At 31.7% G+C, this 18,038-nt stretch overlaps 1 protein-coding gene across 24 annotated transcripts in view; it reads right to left on the reverse strand.

Moving 5' to 3' along the window:
* Positions 1–18,038, reverse strand: part of LOC145239774 (rho GTPase-activating protein 39-like) — a 1,121,368-nt gene that overhangs the window by 708,660 nt on the left and 394,670 nt on the right. For 16 of the 24 annotated variants that reach the window (XM_080103220.1, XM_080103221.1, XM_080103232.1 and 13 more), the window contains one exon: positions 7,069–7,140. The exons of the other annotated variants lie outside the window; for them this stretch is intronic. In XM_080103220.1, coding sequence (XP_079959346.1) covers positions 7,069–7,140 — 72 coding nt within the window. The remainder of the gene's footprint in view (positions 1–7,068; positions 7,141–18,038) is intronic. 24 annotated transcript variants of the gene reach the window in all.

The following is an 18,038-nucleotide window of genomic DNA, read 5'->3' on the forward strand; positions in this document are numbered from 1 at the left end:
ATATATATATATATATATTTATTTATATATGAGAGAGACAGATCGACAGAGAGAGATTGATATATACATATAGACAGAGATATATATATAGAGAGAGATCGATATTGAGAGAGATATTGAGAGAGAGAAAGAGATATCGAAAGAGAGAGAGAGAGAAAGAAAGAGATATCGACACAGAGAGAGAGAGAGAAAGAAAGAGATATCGACAGAGAGAGAGAGAGAGAAAGAGACATATCGAAAGAGAGAGAAAGAGAGATATCGACAGAGAGAGAAAGAGAAAGAGAGAGAAAGAGAGAGAAAGAGATATCGACAGAGAGAAAGAGAGAGAAAGAGATATCGACAGAGAGAGAGAGAGAAAGAGATATCGACAGAGAGAGAAAGAGAAAGAGATATCGATAGAGAGAAAGAGAAAGAGATATCGATAGAGAGAAAGAGAAAGTGAGAGAGAGAGAAAGAGAAAGAGAGAAAGAGAGAAAGAGAGAGAAAGAGAAAGAGAGAAAGAGAGAAAGAGAAAGAGAGAAAGAGAGAAAGAGAAAGAGAGAGAGAAAGAGAGAAAGAGAGAGAGAGATATATATCGAAAGTGAGAGAGATATATATCGAAAGTGAGAGAGATATATATCGAAAGTGAGAGAGATATATATCGAAAGTGAGAGATATATATCGAAAGTGAGAGAGATATATATCGAAAGAGATAGAGAGAAAGATATCGATAGAGATAGAGAGAAAGATATCGATAGAGATAGAGAGAAAGATATCGATAGAGATAGAGAGAAAGATATCGATAGAGATAGAGAGAAGGATATCGATAGAGATAGAGAGAAGGATATCGATAGAGAGAGATCGATGAGTGATAGAGTGAAAGAGGGAGTGAGAGAGAATATACTAGAGTATATCATTGAAGTTCAGGATATCATCAATCATGAATTCAGCAAGTCAATTCATGCCATAATAAAAGAGAAAGGCTTAAATGACAGTTATTAGGCTGGTGGTGCAGGAGGCCATCTTCTGGGATTTATACAAGATAAGCAGGGTAAATTACTGTCAAAAGTACGCAAAGAAACTAATCAACAAGTTGAAGCGTACGCTGGAATCAGATATGTTGTGGTTCTTCTCTGACAAGAAAACCTCTGCTGAACAACAGGTGGCTCATCCAAAGAGATGCTCACCAAGTAGTGAAAAGTTTCCGGCAACGACCATGGTCATCGGTGTGGTTACTTCTCTGGGGAACTCAAGTTGAACACTTATGGCTTTCTGAGTGAGATAATAGAACCCTGGATCGACCAGGCAGCTACAGATAAACCGTACATGTTTCAGCAAAACTTGGCGTCTTATTATACCAACCGGAAGACAGAGAACTTCACTTAAAATATGGCCTCTCATTTCACTTAATTGCAACTGCCTCAAGTCCTACAAAGACCAGACGATTAACTCACTAAGCAACAGGTGACTTGTTGCCGAATTCAAAGATGTGCTCGTAGATCATGTAGATGAATTTTTCAGTGACATCACTGGTTTTTGGTGTTGTTAATAATAAACGTGAACTTATGCCACCCACACTTCTTCCTCGAGGGGCTCAGGCTCGACACTGATGGCTACATCTGCATTCTGGGTGAGATGATGAAACTTTGGATCAATCAGCAGGTAGGCCATATGGGAGCAAAACTCAATGTCCTATCATACCAACCGAAAGATCAAGTCACCTGACACATGGTCTCTCAGCTTACCTGACTGCCAGCACCTCGACTTCTTTGTGTGGCACAAGGTGAAATGAGATACCAAGTCCAGTTACAACATGAAGGATAAGTTAAAAACCAGAGTCATCAGCGTTTTTCTTTTTTTTTTGCGGTGGTGGTGCTGTGGGAATTAAGTTGGGGACGTAATAAAGGCCGATTGCTGTGTCAAGACAGTCATCAAAACCAAAGACAAGTTCATCAAAGAAAAGCAACAGTACATGTCACAAAGACAAACTGGCTTAAGTTTGATGAATAAACCTAACAAAAGGAAAATACTGTTATATTTTCTTAAACAATAATCTTGCGAACAAACATCGTCAGCAGCCTGTACACACACACACTGCTGCTGCAGAAAATATCAGACTCCTGATACAATCTTCTACTTATACAAAAGTTAAATACGTCCAAAGATGGAGTACTCCTACAACATCTTGGAAGGTGTCATTCGGAGCACCCTTTCTGGCGTTGCCAGATTAAAAAAATAAACGTCACAATCAAGTAGGGGTAATCTTATCTCTTCTCTACAGCGCCTTTCACACAAAGATATTGCTAGTCTTTCTCTATTTATATTTCCATAGAAGGTGTTCGGCTGAGGTCCAATTTCTGCTTTTATCTTTTACATTCACAGGTGGGGAAAAAAACGAACAAACAAAAAAAAAAACAAAAGAAAAAAAAAACGTTTTGCTATCACAACTGAAAATAACTCAATTCTTTAGTATAGCTAGCATTAGGCAGAATTTCCATGGACAGAATTTCTTTCCAAGAACTTTCCATCTGATGAACACAGGACTGCTTTCTTGTAAATTACAGCATGGTCGTCAAGAAATTCTTGAAGTAAACCATCCTCATAATTAAATTTGGTTCATTCCGCTCAGCGTTTTCATCATCCGACATACAAACGATCCATCTCTTTCACCTTTATCCTCGAGTGGCTTTTAGCTTTGATAAGTAGTGACTTATTTTAAAAATAAAACACACGCACATATTTGCATGCATGTACATTGAGAGAGGGGTATTTTAAAAATTCACGAACACTCTTCTTCAATCTTGCTTATTTAAAGTTTAAATATAAAAAGTATAGAACAAAATGAGTTTATTATTTACATCTTTTGGACTGGCATCCTCATCAAGATTATTCGATTCACAACGTTTCGGCCATTGTCCTCTTCATGTTGATTTTGGTGGCTTTGATCGTAGTCAATCTTCTGAGAATTGTAAAGCACTAATTCATTGGGTTTACCTATGTCTGAAATTCCGAATGTTCTACTCGGCTACTGCGCAAATGACAAAAGGCCCATACAAGAGACACGCAAAGTTGCTTTTGCAGACAGTAGTAATGACTAGTTTTAAAATAATTGAGACAAGAGACAATTACAAGTAAAAAAAAAATAAAAAAAAATAAAAATAAAAAAAAGGACGAAAATGAGAAGGCGGGGGGGGGGGGAAAGAAAACGAGAGAAGAGGGAAAATGAAAATGAGAAAAGAATACGAGAAGAGGAAAAAAGAAAAGGATAGGGAAACCAAAAAGGCAGAAAGAAAATAAAAAGGGAAAGACAAAAAGAAAAGGGGGAAGAAAGAAAACTAAACAAAACAAAAACGAAAAGAAATGGTTTTCTCAGCAGAAAGTGTATGGAAAAATTAAGCTCGAGAAAAGGTGTTGTCTCATTCCTAAATCGAAAAGGGAATCAGTTGCAAGTTTAGTCAGAATAAACAGGGCTTTTTTTGTTTGTTTGTTTGTTTTCAAACTAAATAATGTCACACTTCAGAAAGTAAGTAATTAAGAGTTAAGTGGCTAAATATACTCATGGCAATAAAATCATTGACTGAGAGTTAAAACCTTTTACAGACAATAGTAAAATACGCTTCATCAATCTTTAAAGAAGAAAAAAAGAAAAACAGGAAAAAGTAAACAAAAAACATTCATAAAGGTGTCCATTTTAAATGTTATTACTTTAAAACTTAAGCATGACAATTCGGTAACATGCCATTTCAAACTTAAGCATGACAGCAAACCAACGAAAACTTATTTCAGTTACCCAGAGAAATTTAATAATCTTTAAGTTCTGAAAGAAAGTACAAATAAACAAATAAAATCACTCCATAAGTAAATATCTTTCCGCAATCATCTTGTAATATAATGCGGACACACGCGTACGTAAATGTTGAGCCGTGTGCAAAATGACGTCGCAGTAGAGAAAAAAAGACTAAAAAAAAAAAAAAAAACGTGCACAGACAGATGATGACTTTAAGAGAAGACGATCACGTTAGAGACGAGGGCGAAGTCACAGTTGTGACAAGACGTCAAGCATGGCGGGAGAATGAAGAATAAAGGCATTTTCTTAAAACCTGAAACAAGAGTTGAAGTTCTTTCCTATTCTTTGTCTCCTTTGCGACTGAGTCTACAACGTGTTGGGTTCCAAGTGTCTACATGTCAACACCTGTGTAATGTTATATTTTAACAGATCACTGTACCTCTATTAAATAGTTTTAAGAAAAGGCACTATAACAAATACTGGACATTTCTGACACAGGCTATTTTACATTTTTGCATTACAATCATCCACTTAATATTGTGACACAAAGTTATCTTGTGATATTTTAAAAGTTGGACCCAAATGGTATTTAAGTTGGCGCATCAAACTTTAATTCTGACTAGTCAATTTTCATTTGTTATTTTTGTAACTATCTTGTAATGTGTACAGGGGACAGCCATGTTGTGATTATACTACCACTGTACTCTCAAGGCTATCATTGTGAGGAAAGTTTTAACTTCATAGATAATATATCAAAGCGAATAAAAACTAATTCGGGTTAAACACAACTACATCCATTTCATAGCAATGTTTTTAAATAATAAAACCTTTGTTTCCAAAGTATGTTTTAACATGTTCAAAATGTAATGAGATAATGAATCAGAAATACATACATTTAAAACTTGGACACAAATAGCATTTAAACTGACATATCGAACTTTGATTCTAACTAGCCATTTTTCATATATTATTGTTGTACGAAATTGTTGGTATTATTATAACATCCTGTGATGAATTTATTAAATCATTATTTATTCAAATATCGTAAAATGGAAATATATTTTAATTATGACCGAAAAATCAAAATCAGCAAAATAAATAAATAAATAAAAATTAACTAATGTTTTATTGAAGAAACAAAAAAATCGTTGCCTCCCTTAAAATTACATTTTTTCTTTCTTTTTCTGTATAATTTTAAAAAATATGCAAAAAAACAACAAAAAAACAAAAACAAAAAAAAAAACATAATGATATTGCATCCTGGACAACATTCAGTAGGTACAGCTAAGTTCTTATGATTACACCGTGCTCCCTTAATATTTCTATTAAAAGAAGCATTTGCGTTTTGAGTTTCATTGCCATTAAGTGATAATTAAATCAATATTTTGAAAGCATTAAAAGCTGACATATTTTAAAAGTGTTAATCCTAATGCGCTCTCCCACAAAAGAAATCATTGATGCCATAATCCAAAAATGTTGAAAGATTTGAAGATCAAAATTCTCAAATAGTTAAAATCTCAAAAACCACAATCTAATAAAATAACAATCCCAAAAGTGTTAATCTTAGAAACCATGATAAAAAACAAATAAATAAACAAAAAAGTTAATAAACCAACAAATAAAAAAAAATTAAATTTCTCTCTCTCTCTCTCTATAAGTTAAAAAAGCATTTCATCCAAGGCATGAAAATTGTTAACAAAATGTTTTTACTATAGGCTTTAAAAATAAAGGTACAAGATTTAATTTGAAATTTATTTATCTTCAAAGTGTATTTTTATAAATTTTACAAAGTAAGGTATGCAAATTTAATACCTTACTTTGTAAAATGTATAAAAGTGCACTTTGAAGATAAATACATTTCAAATTGAATCTAGTACCTTTATTTTTAAAGCCTATAGTAAAAACATTTTGTTTAACAATTTTCATGCCTTGGATGAAATGCTTTTCTAACTTGTATCCTATCTTTTTAAGATTATATTTTATTTAATTTATTAATTTGGGTTTAAAAAAAAATGAATGTGATTTTGTATGTATTTATAAAAACCCTCCTACTCTCTATTTCAGATTGTATTTCTCCTCACACCACAACTCTTTTTTGCAACTCTCTCTTTGTCATACATGTCTGAATAATGAGAAAATCTGAATTTTTTTAAGAAAAACTTTAAAATAACTTTTTAAAATTTTTTAAAAAGTTCTTTCAGAATAGAAAATCTTTACAATTTAATAAGGAACACATTTCATATAGGTTTCATCAAAAATATTCACTAGATAATGAAAAAAATAGAGATGAAAATTTCAAAAGGAGTGTATAACTGGTTATGCTCAATAGTAGTCCTCGCTAGCGAAAGACTTTGTTATTGTTATTCTATTATTATTTAAAATATTTTGTGTCCTGCGCTTTTGCGCGAGGACCAATATATTTCTCTCCTTGAGTAGAGAATTGTTGTAAATGTCTCTCACCTGCTGCTTAATTGACATCAATGTGAGGTTTGGTGTTTGTAAATATGACTATATATATATAAAGCTTAATGTTTGTGTGTATGCATGTTTGTGGGTTCCCTATTCAAAGAAAAATGAGAGTATCTCCATAAAATATAAACATCTATTCTTATGTAAAATTTACTGAGGAAGACAATGGAAATGTTCTAAAATCTCTAAGTGTACCCATAAGGGAACTATAAAAGCATAACCCCCTTAAAATTTCAAATATATCTCATTTTTATGAAATAATTCATCGATATAAAATTTAATATATAATTCATATATCTGAAATTTAAATTATATATATATATATATATATATATATATATATATATATATATATATAAAATTTTCTGGGAAGACAATGGAAATGGTTCCGAATCTCTATGTTAACCTCTATCTGCCAAATATCTGTGCTCTCCACCTCTAGGTAACTTAATGGAGCAGAACACACTCTCTTTAAAAGTTCAAATGCATACATTTGATTTTATACGATACTAATTCGGACAGTTTTCCAACATTTCAGCCTCCTCCGACCATATTACCGAACAAAATAGAAAAGAGGAAGTAAAAACAAAGTAATATGGTGTTATGAGCATAGTGAAAAAGTACATTGTAATAATATCTGAAATTTCAAGTGGAAGTACTTGTACACACATTATTGTCTAGCAAGATGGAGGGGATTTGTCTATTAAGATGTGGGAATCATTGCCTACCAAGATGGAGGGCAATTGTTGGTCTTAAACACGAGTGAAGCATTTGTTCACAAACGTTGGCGATTCCAACAGAGTCAGAGGGGGGGGGGGAAACAGAAAACTCACCTGACTTTCGAAGTACCAATATTCTGAATAGACCCACAGTAGTCTTGATTTTTGTCAACATGTTGAAGAAGACTGGACAATAAAAAAAAAGAAAAAAAATTCATTCACAGTAAAAAAAAACAAAAAAAATTTTTTGAAATGAATAATCCGATATTTCATTTGATTGTATTAATCTTGAGTAGTGAATTCCAAGGAGTAAATTAATATTCAAGTCAGGAGTTATTTAAATATATTTAGACGTTAAAAAAAAAAAAAAAAAAAAAATAACAATGTTCAATTTTTGTATTTTATCGAACTAATAGGCAAATTATCCACAAAAATGTTTAATACGAGTTTAAATCTTATTAAATGTATTAGGATAAGATATACGATCTATCAGAAAATGAAATATTGTGGAGACAGAATGTGTGGAAAAAATACAAAAGGAAAAACAAAGTAAACACAGAAATAAATCATTAAAAACGAGAGTGTTACCAGTTTCATTTGGATCAATGAACATCTTCAGAAAAACTGACTTTTTTTATAATCCAAACGAAACCAATACAGCTAGTTTTTGATGATTTATTCTGATATTTAATTTGTTTTTCCCCAGGTTTTCTTTTGCGTATTAATGTATAGAGTCTATATTAAACTATTAAAAATATATATTTTATTAGAAGATAGAAAAATAAAATTCGATTGCATATATAAAAAATCACAGCCAATGTCATTATCTCTATGTTTATAAAGTTCTGGTACACAAGTCAGCCTAACACATAAATAATGGAAAATCCCTCAACCAAATATAATGTTTTTCTTCCGGTTTTAAACCAACATCTTTTCTTGCTAGAAGGCACACAAATCTAAATTATTGAAAACAAACATTTTCCACATATTTATAAAGTTGGGTCATAACAGTGAGATTAAAATGCCAAATTCATATTCCCAATAGAAAACCAGTAGCTTTTTTGACACAATCATGTGTATGAAATCAACATTGCATATTTAGCTAATTTGCATATTGCTTTGCAAAAGGACATATCATTAATTAGCAATTTATTTTTAATTCAATGATTGTTTTAATCTTATTATTGTCCACAATTCTATTGACAAATATTTTTTATATCATGGATAGCATTTTGGCTAAAAGGTCTTTCTGATTCATTTACTTCTAGAGATTCAAATTCTTGGTTTCATCAACTTTTCTCAGAGATGCAAGTAGTCAATGTCAAAAGAAGCTGAAATCAGAATAATTTCCCAACCTAGTGGACTATGACCCCGAGTGTATGCATGTGTGGAGAGAGAGGGTAGCACAAAAATCTACAACTTATCTATATATCTATCATTATGTTAAGTATGAGTTGGTTTGAAAACATTCTTTGAAAGTCATAAGTTCATATAATGGTTATCCTAATGACTTAGTATCTTTAGGTTTTGGTTTCGATTACAGCTTGAGTATTTTTTTAATTAGAATATAATATTTATGTGCATTCTACAACCGGGCAACACCAGGCGGCTTGCTAGTTTCCTAAAAAGCTCCAATCAGTTTTAACTAAGAAAATTAAAATCAAAATATACCGAATGCACATGTAAGGAGAAGAAACAGAAACTCATTCTGTGGTGAAAAAATGTTATCTAACTCTCCTACCGTCTTATGAATGGTTCACAAAATTAAGATTCTCAGTTTTTAGAGAGAACAGTCATAAGAAGGACTATCAGCTTTTTCTTATCCAAACATTTTAAATTTGCTAAAATGCAGAGAACTCACATCCCTGTTTCCTGAGCAATGACAGGACATGTGTTTCACTAGACGTTAATAATTGTGCCTTTTATTGGTGACAAGTGGGAGGGGGGGGACGCGACCTTGCTTGTTATAAAATATGCTTAAAATATTTAAATTCATGCAGATTTCATATTTATTGTTATCGGAGCCAATTCTCTATTGAATATATACAGTACTGATTTCAAAAGTTAAAAAGCAAAACTGACTTGGGTGCCATCAGCTAGAATTGAAACCAAAATATTTAGCGCTCCAGCCATGTTCCCTACTGATTCAGCTAACTCAACAGATAGATAAAGTTATAAATTTAACTCACTTTTAGCTATGATTACTTTGCACATGTACAAACTAATAGAAATATGTCGGCAAGTAAAAAAAAAACATTTTGTATTGCAACTTTTCGACATTTCTGTCCATGTTATTCATCCATCCAAAGGTTTTACTAGTTATAAACCATCCTTGGTGTATAATTACTATTCTCTGTTAACTTCAGTATTATGTTACCAGTAGTTTAAAAGTTTATCGGTTAAATATTTACACACAGACAAACACACACACATTATATATATATATATATATATATATATATACACATACTCAAGTCTTATTTGTTTACCTATATATATATATATATATATATATATATATATATATAGTAATGTTTTTGTTGCTTTTTGTGATAATATTACTGGTATTAAATAGTTGTCTTTCATCTATAATATAAATCTCACCTGTCTGTTTAAATGTGTGTATGTATGCCTAAAACTTTCGATAGAGGCAATGGATTTTCAGGTGATCGATCTCACTTTGAAGCTCGACGTTTCGGACGACAAACATTGAAAAATTGGCCAAAAACATTAATTTTTTTCACCCTCAACTGGGCAGTTTTCTACGAGAGTTGATTTTTTGCAAGCCATTTTTGCAAGTCATCGTATCGGTTGGATTGACTTTGTCTAATTTTAACGTTCTGACCTTTCGTTCGTATCATGAAGTAGAGGTAAGACGTCAGATTTTTTTTCACTTTCTTTTCCACCTTCGTGTCACAGGTTCGAGCCTGCCTGCCTACTACCACTTTTTCTTTTCTCAACACACACCTCCAAACACACGGGAAACGCCGGGTACCCCCAGCTAGTCTTAAATAAAAGAGCTTAATGTAATACAGAGTAAGAAAAAGTTATAAAAAAAAAAAAACTCAAGCCAATATTTTAGCCTTTACACCTAATTTACTCAATCTTTCTCATGAACACAAGATTTATCAGATGTGGCTAAAGACTACTACTTGAAACATGAAATAAATTATGTGTAGTGGCTAGAATATTACTTTGAGTAATTTCCTTTCCACTTTTTAAATATATGATTATTCATAATTATTTCCACCCCTTTAAGAATTAAGTTTCTTAGCAGTTGAGCACTGTCTGTTGAAATGAATAAATCGGTCATTTGGCCTGAATGCAAGATCATGACAGTTTAGTCGCTTGGTCACTGCAGACCGTTCTTGTATGAAGTTTATACCTTTATAAATGTTTAATTCCACTTGGAATATCGCTGTGATTGACGGTGGCCCTGTGGTTTGTTTCTTGCTAATGGAGATAGAAATGGCTTTGTTGCTGGGTTCGAATCCCACAACCAGCAGCAATCATAACTTTCTGCACTGATGATTCCGGAATAGATGAAACACTAGTGTCTGTAGGTATTAAAAATAATTGTGTGTGTGTGTGTGTGTATGTATATATATATATATATATAACTATTTCATTTATTCACATAAATTTACTATACGAAAGTATAGATTTATGCGTAAACTTTAAGTATTTATTTCAAAAGTGCTCAATACGTAGGTAGAGCGAGTTAGTAATTTATAAAATATGTATGGCGATTAAGCTACACTGAATATTCTGCGTTTCATCCAACTATAGGATTCGTCAGGCTTATGCGCATAAGCCTGACGAATCCTATAGTTGGATGAAACGCAGAATATTCAGTGTAGCTTAATCGCCATATATATTTTATAAATTACTATATATATATATATATATATATATATATATATATATATATATATATATACACACACACACACAAATTAAGTTTTTGGACAACCAAATACTATATTATTTATTATTTTATTGGTTTGAGCATGTGGGTTTTTCCCCCCACCAAAATATCCTTAATCCAACCCTCCAACATAAGCAAATGATTATATTTAATGAATAAAGTCACCACATTACGAGTAAGTGTATGTAAGGAAAAAAATACTAGAAGCTGATGGCACTTTATAACCTGAAGTTTGTGCTGTCGATCATGACATAGAGGAAATAAAACTGATAAAAAGACAAGATTCAAATCTTCTTCTGAGCGAGAGAAGAGGGAGGGGGTACGAAGAAGTTCTGCTGCAAACAAAATTATTTCAATTCAGATAACACGTTTGCACATAAAACCTTTTAGGTAACATCTTAAGAGCACCTCCTGCCTCTGTTTCTCAAGATAATTTATTAAATGAAAAGTGCAGCTAGCATGGAAAATCTATATATAAAAAATGCAGATCGTTTGTCTGTCGGTCTGCTTTTCATACTCAATGCAAGCCAACATCCTATACAAATTATAAATTACTGTTACTATAGGATTGTTAATGATAAAAAACAAAAAACAAAACAATATGACTAAGACCTTTTTCTTATTTACTTCCCTCTCCATGAAGATGCAAGATCGGTTTTTAATGTGTCGGGAAAATCCAGCCTCCTGAAAAGAGGCAGTGTGGATTGGAACAAAAATTAAAAATTGTCTTCTCAGTCTAGGATTTCTCTTTCACTGACCAAAGATAGAATAGAGTAAGTGTAGCATCAGAACAGATACTATACTTTGTTCCTGGCCAAAAGAACAAGGAATTAGAACTAAAATACTGCAGTGACATGGACTGATTTTCACTCTGAACATTGGACAACGACTTTAGGATCAATTAGAAACAAGAGAAATGATTCTCATAAAATCTGAGAGAGGAATACATTTTTAATATTCTTCAATTCCACAAAGACTTGATTTTTCATAGTAAACTTTATGAATTTACTTCAATTTGATAGTGAAGAAAGGATGTAGCAAAATCTTAAAATGTAATAAATAAACACCATTGTCGTGTCTCACACTATTGTAAGCAATATGTCTTAGCTTAAGTTTGAAATAGTATTTTCACTAGTAAATGAATATTGAATGTGCACATCCATTCTTGTTTGGGTATTAAATTAGCTCAGAACAGACATTGATTATGGTAGAAAAAGACTTATATACCAAGTTGCGATCATTTAAAACAAGTCTATACACACACACACACATATATTATATATATATATATATATTATATATATATATATATACAATAAAATCCCGAAGCACGGTGGCCCTAGGATACGTTAGCTTTCAGGTTATGATGTGGAATACTGTTGAATAGTATTCTGGGCAACGCCAGAATTATTGTGTGCATAATGCACGCAATAATTAATAAAATACGATGTTTTCCAGCCCCTGGTTACAGTATGTTTCCTTATGGTGTTATTTATAATGTTATTTGATCATTATGTGGATTATATACTGTGCACTAATATATGTACATATGTTACTGTTATACAGCATAATGCGTTGACACTAGTTCTCATCGGATTACCAACGTTAAGCAACGTTGAGCCTGGTTAGTACCAGATGGGTGACCATTTGGAAATTCTAGGCGCTCTATGTGTTCTCCGCTTATCTCGGCATTTGCTTCCAGTCGTTCTGTACATATACTTCACTTGTCACTGGTATTTAACAATGTTGACTCAGGATGGGGGTGGTTTGAGATTGTGCACCTCCTGCCACAAAAATGTCACATGCAGGTACCCCTTCATGAGCATCTATAGTCTGTTAAAGACTGAAGGAGCCAGTTTTATATACTGTACTGTATTTTGTTACTAATGTTTAATGCCATATCCCGGGGTTCTACTATATATATATATATATATATATATATATATATATATACACAAAAATCAAATTTAATATATAAAGTAAAATCAGTCCACCTCCCTACATTGGTGCTCGACAGCTTTTTTATTTTTAGTATAAGCTACATATGAAAATTGAAATGTTGCAGTAATGGCAGTAACCAGGATGAAGAAAACATTTTGAAGGTAATAAAATCTCACCGCAGAAATATCGCCAGATATTGTCATAGACTTCAAATTAAAATGTTATCTTACGACTTTCTTTGAATTGAAATATCGAATAAAATATTTAAACCTGTGCACATAATTTTCTAAATAATAATCACAGAACTAAATGGCATTGACTGTGATGTTCAAAAAACATTTTGAAACAAAAAGGTAAAAAAAAAAAAGTTTACAAGCAAAAAAGAAAATTAAAAAAAAAAAGAAAAGAATAAAAAGGCATTTAAATAAAATTAGAATTGTCCATGTACAATTATTATTCTATGTTTATTATTTTTGATAGCAAATGTAAAATAAAGTAAATTTACTTCTTTTTAAAACAGTAAATAGTATGCGTTCTTACAGTAAAAATAATTGTCAACGTAATATTTTTCAAATCAATAAACCAGATGTCACTTTTTATGTATTTATTTTAATTTTAGTTGACAAGACAAGATAATTTGATTTGGGAACAATTCATTTTAAAATGAGTAAAGTTGAAATTGTTAACTTTGTGACATCAGATTACTCATTAATTTGCTGATCAGACGATCTCATCTTTGAAATATGTGAAATATTAAAAAAAGAAATGTCTTAGCTTATTATTATTATTATTATTATTATTATTTTAACGTCAAGTTAATTTCATTGACACTGAATCTGAACATTAACACATTCGCTGTTGCTAAGAGGTAAACCTTTTGCAGAATTGGAAAAGAAATTGTCTCCTCCATCTGTTTAAGTCATTTATTGTGGCGTTTCGTTATGGTTGAAAGCATTCCAATTACAATGGGAATTATCTTGACTTCTTTGCATTTCTATAGTATAACTAATTCCCATTTTAGATCTTGATATTTTTTTCTCTGTCCTTTCTCTTACACTCTGCTATCAAAGAAGCAGACCATGTCAATGATTATTCAAGTTTTCTTGTTTTTGTTTAGAAAGAAAGTCGGGTTTAGAATGTTCAAGAACCTTACCAGTTTGTATGAGCATGTTTCAAACTAGTTTAACGTTATTGTTATTTCGCACCACTTTTTCAAGTGTCTAATTCTCAATTATTAATATCCATCAGGATAAATAAGTGCTCATATCACTTTTCATTAAGGTCCAAGACAGAAACAGACCAAATATCAACATCTCATGTATGATATGAAAAGAAACTGGAATCTTATGGAGATATCAATCATACCAATTATTATAGGTGCTACAGGGCTTATAAATGAGAACCTGAAGTCCTGCCTAACAAATATACCTGGTGAACCAAGTGCAAGAGAAATCCAGAAAATTGCACTTAAGGGAACAGTGCAGATACTAAAAAGGGCTCTCGGTTGGTTTCAATAAAAAAGCAAGGGAATGTTGGCAGCTGGTTTGGTTGCCTCATACCCAGCATTACAATCTTCAAAGAAAGAAAATTAAAAAAAAAAAAAAAGAAGTCCAATTCATATAGTTAGCATGTATATCAGTATAGTTCTTAACGACTTTGTTGTCTCCATTTTTTATTGATGTTAAGTTATTGTATTTCACAATCTGCACATTGTTATCATAATCATCCCACTCACAAGAAGTTCTCAGACAGGTCATCATCAGAAATTGCTCACTAACAATAATCAGTTGTGTTCCTTGGAATCTAGGTGACAACACATCTCAGATTTCCAGTACTGTTCACCTCTTTCGATAACTTTTGAAAATGAATTTATATTATCACAACAGTTGTTTGCCACTGATTTCTCGATTATTATTATTATTATCATCATCATTATACAATTTTAATTCTGCCTAGTTTTAAACTGAATTCGTAATTGCACATGTACTAATTCTATTCAAATTGGAAAAACAAAAAATGTCTGGGCTTCAAAATAAAATTAGCACTGGAAAAAAATAAAACGATAATAAAATAATTAACAGTGATGAATTGGTGCATCACAAACAGTAGACATGTACATGCATGTGCAAAAAAAAAAAAAAAAATCATGCTTTTAACCCTTTCATGAAGACACTATCAAAATGCTAGATTTTTTTTTTCTTTATCTGAAGAATTCTCAATATCAATCAGGGAAAATAATTTTGAAAAATACAAAATCCATTTATATTTATATACATTTTTGAAGTTATATGCATGTAAAAAAAATGAAATTAATTATTGAGGAATTTTTTTTTAACTTTTCGAAGTACTATTGATTAAGCACATGATTCAAATTTTCAGATTATTAAAAAGTTTTTGTTATTCACTTCTCTTTTTTAGGGATGAGAGGAGTTTTGTTATTTAAAGTTTCATATAAAATAGTGCCCCAACTTAACAAGGAATCCCCTTTACAAATACCTTTACAAAAATTTTAACAGAAACCTTATTATTTATGTCAGAATTTAAGATAAAACTAAAACCTAGGCTAAAGATTAAAAACAAGTTTTTCAGATTGTTTTTATAATATAATAAAATATCAGGAGTGAATGAAATGTGTCATAAATTTATTAGAAACATTTAGTTTTTACTCAGTTACTCTTCTTATCTTGCCGGATTTTCAGTCTGACCCAAATATCAATCCATTTGTCATATTGATACTTGATTCGGACTAGCCTATTTTTTTATTTCTTCTTTTCATTATAATATTGGCATGAATATATTTTATATTCTTTTAGAGTTTTCTAAAAAATATATCTTCCAACTAAGAAAAATATTTTAAAATGGTGATTTTTTTTTTCCTTTATTCACCAACTAATCTTAAGCATACATTAAAGGGAAATGATCATGCTACGAGTCGTTCCTCTTATACTTCTCAAAAAAACTATATATATATATGCATACTGAAAAAAAAGGTTTACGTTTAAATATTAAAAGGGAAATAGGTTTTTAACAATTCTTGTTCAACAAAATAATTTCATTACTAAATTAAAATCAACGAAATTATTTTTCATTTTTTCATGAACAAGTCGGACATTTTTTTTTCTTTTGCTCCCCGATAACACAGGACAGATACAACTTGTAGTTAATGTCTGATTTGATACTGACTGCTTTAGATTTTCACGTGTAAAACTGCATTCTTTCTTACTCTAATTCTTCATTGGATACATTCACGTCAACATGGCAACAGCACATTTAAAGTTATTCAAATTGTAATGTTAAAATAAAGTTTAACAATTTCTTTTTAATTTACAAAGAAAAGCCTTTTAGAAAAAAATCAAAAAGCATTTGACAATAAAAACACAAAAGGGTTAATAAATACAACATACAAACGAAACGCCAACAACATTCACAAAAAACATTTCTTTTCAAAAGCAAATCAAATATTTTATAAGCTAAACATTATTTATTGTTAGTCAGGTATGTATTGGCTCATTATAACCGCACAGAAAATAAACTGAAAATTATTCTAAGAGACTAAGAGTTATGTTTACATAAAATATATGCTGGTTGGAACGATAAAAGTGTCGCCCTAAAGAAAACACTACAGTTTTATTTGAAAACTTCTTGAAAAAAATCAACGCAGGTAACTTGATTATGTCGTAGAGCTGACATCTATTCAATGTAGTCACCTTCAGCCTCAATCACCACCTCGATACGGGTTCAAAACTAGGAGTATGCCTTTTCGACAAGCGCTTGCAGAAGCTCGGTGAATACTCGATGAATAGCTGCGATCAGGCTGGTTTTGGTGTTGTGGGAGGTCATGTTGGTGATATTCTCGACATATGACGAAACAAAGTAGTCCAGCGGGTTCAGATCGGGGGGATGAGAGAAGAGTACAATGTCATAGCACTCCTTCTGAGGCTAAAACTGTGTCTCTTTGGACTTGTGGGCTGGTGCCAAGTCTTGCTGCCACACTTAGTGTCTGCCAGCGGCCACCTGATTGCACTAGAGGATCACTACACTCTTTAACACATCTAGGTACACTTTGGTATTGACTTTCAAGCCAACTTCAAAGATGTGAGGTGGCATTATGTGGCCCTCATTTGAAACCACACCAAAGACCATAATCGTGGGCAGAAATTTTGTTGAGCTATTCCCTCGAGAGTTGAACTGTCTGGATTTGCATTTTGAAGATTCTGGCAATGGTCCTGTAGTCATAACTTGGATTGATATAGAGCACGAGTTGTACAGCGGCTCATCTCCGATTTTGCTCGTTGAACATTGTGTCACTTTCAGACATGATAGAAGGCTCCTATCGCTCTTGAGATTTGTACACAACTGGCCAACTAGTAAACGAAAAAAAAGAAAACTGGTTTGCATCAAACGGAAATGGAATCATAGTCGTTTTTTCTAAGGCGAGAATTTTATCGTTCAACACTGTACTTTTTTTTTTTTTTCAATTATCTTGTTGGGGAGAACATTTCACTACAAGATTTGAATTAGTCTTATGAACAAAGTCATAAAAATATTGACTACAGTTGTAACAATCTTGCTGACAATGGTTAATTGTTTTACAGCTAAACTAAAAACTATCGGTTCTTTTCTACTTCTTAATATTTCCTGTACAAAAAAAAAAAAAAAAAAAAAAAAAAACATAATAAATCTTACTGTTAAACATTCAGGATTATAATTTTTTTTGGGGGGGGGGGGCATAAAGTCGGCTCGAATGCAAATATGATTTTTTTTTAAAAACAGCATATTTTATATCCCTACAAATTAAAATTTAACTCAAATTTTAAAATTTCCTCAGACATCTGATGGATAAAAATATAAAGAAAGAGAAAAGAAAATGGAAAAGAGGTGCTATAAGCTAAACAAAAATGAAAGTAACAAGACTTCCGGACAACGTCGAGTTGAAACAACTTGTACTTTATAAATATTTGCAATGATAAAAACCATATTAATTTCTGGCATTATTCAGTGCTAATAAGACGGATTTTTCAATGAAAAGAGACAGTGAAATTCTCGAACAACTAAACAAGTAAGATAAAGACCAATGAAAAATAAAATAAGACTAAGATGAAAGTGAAAATTTCATCAGACAGCAGTCATTTGATTTTTTTTTTTAATTTTCTATTATGCCACCATTTGTTAAGGCCAAACATCACTCGAGGATAATGGTTTATGAGAGGAAATG

Source organism: Euprymna scolopes, chromosome 19, assembly GCF_053919585.1.
Source record: "Euprymna scolopes isolate OS-2025 chromosome 19, ASM5391958v1, whole genome shotgun sequence".
NCBI lineage: Eukaryota > Metazoa > Mollusca > Cephalopoda > Sepiida > Sepiolidae > Euprymna > Euprymna scolopes.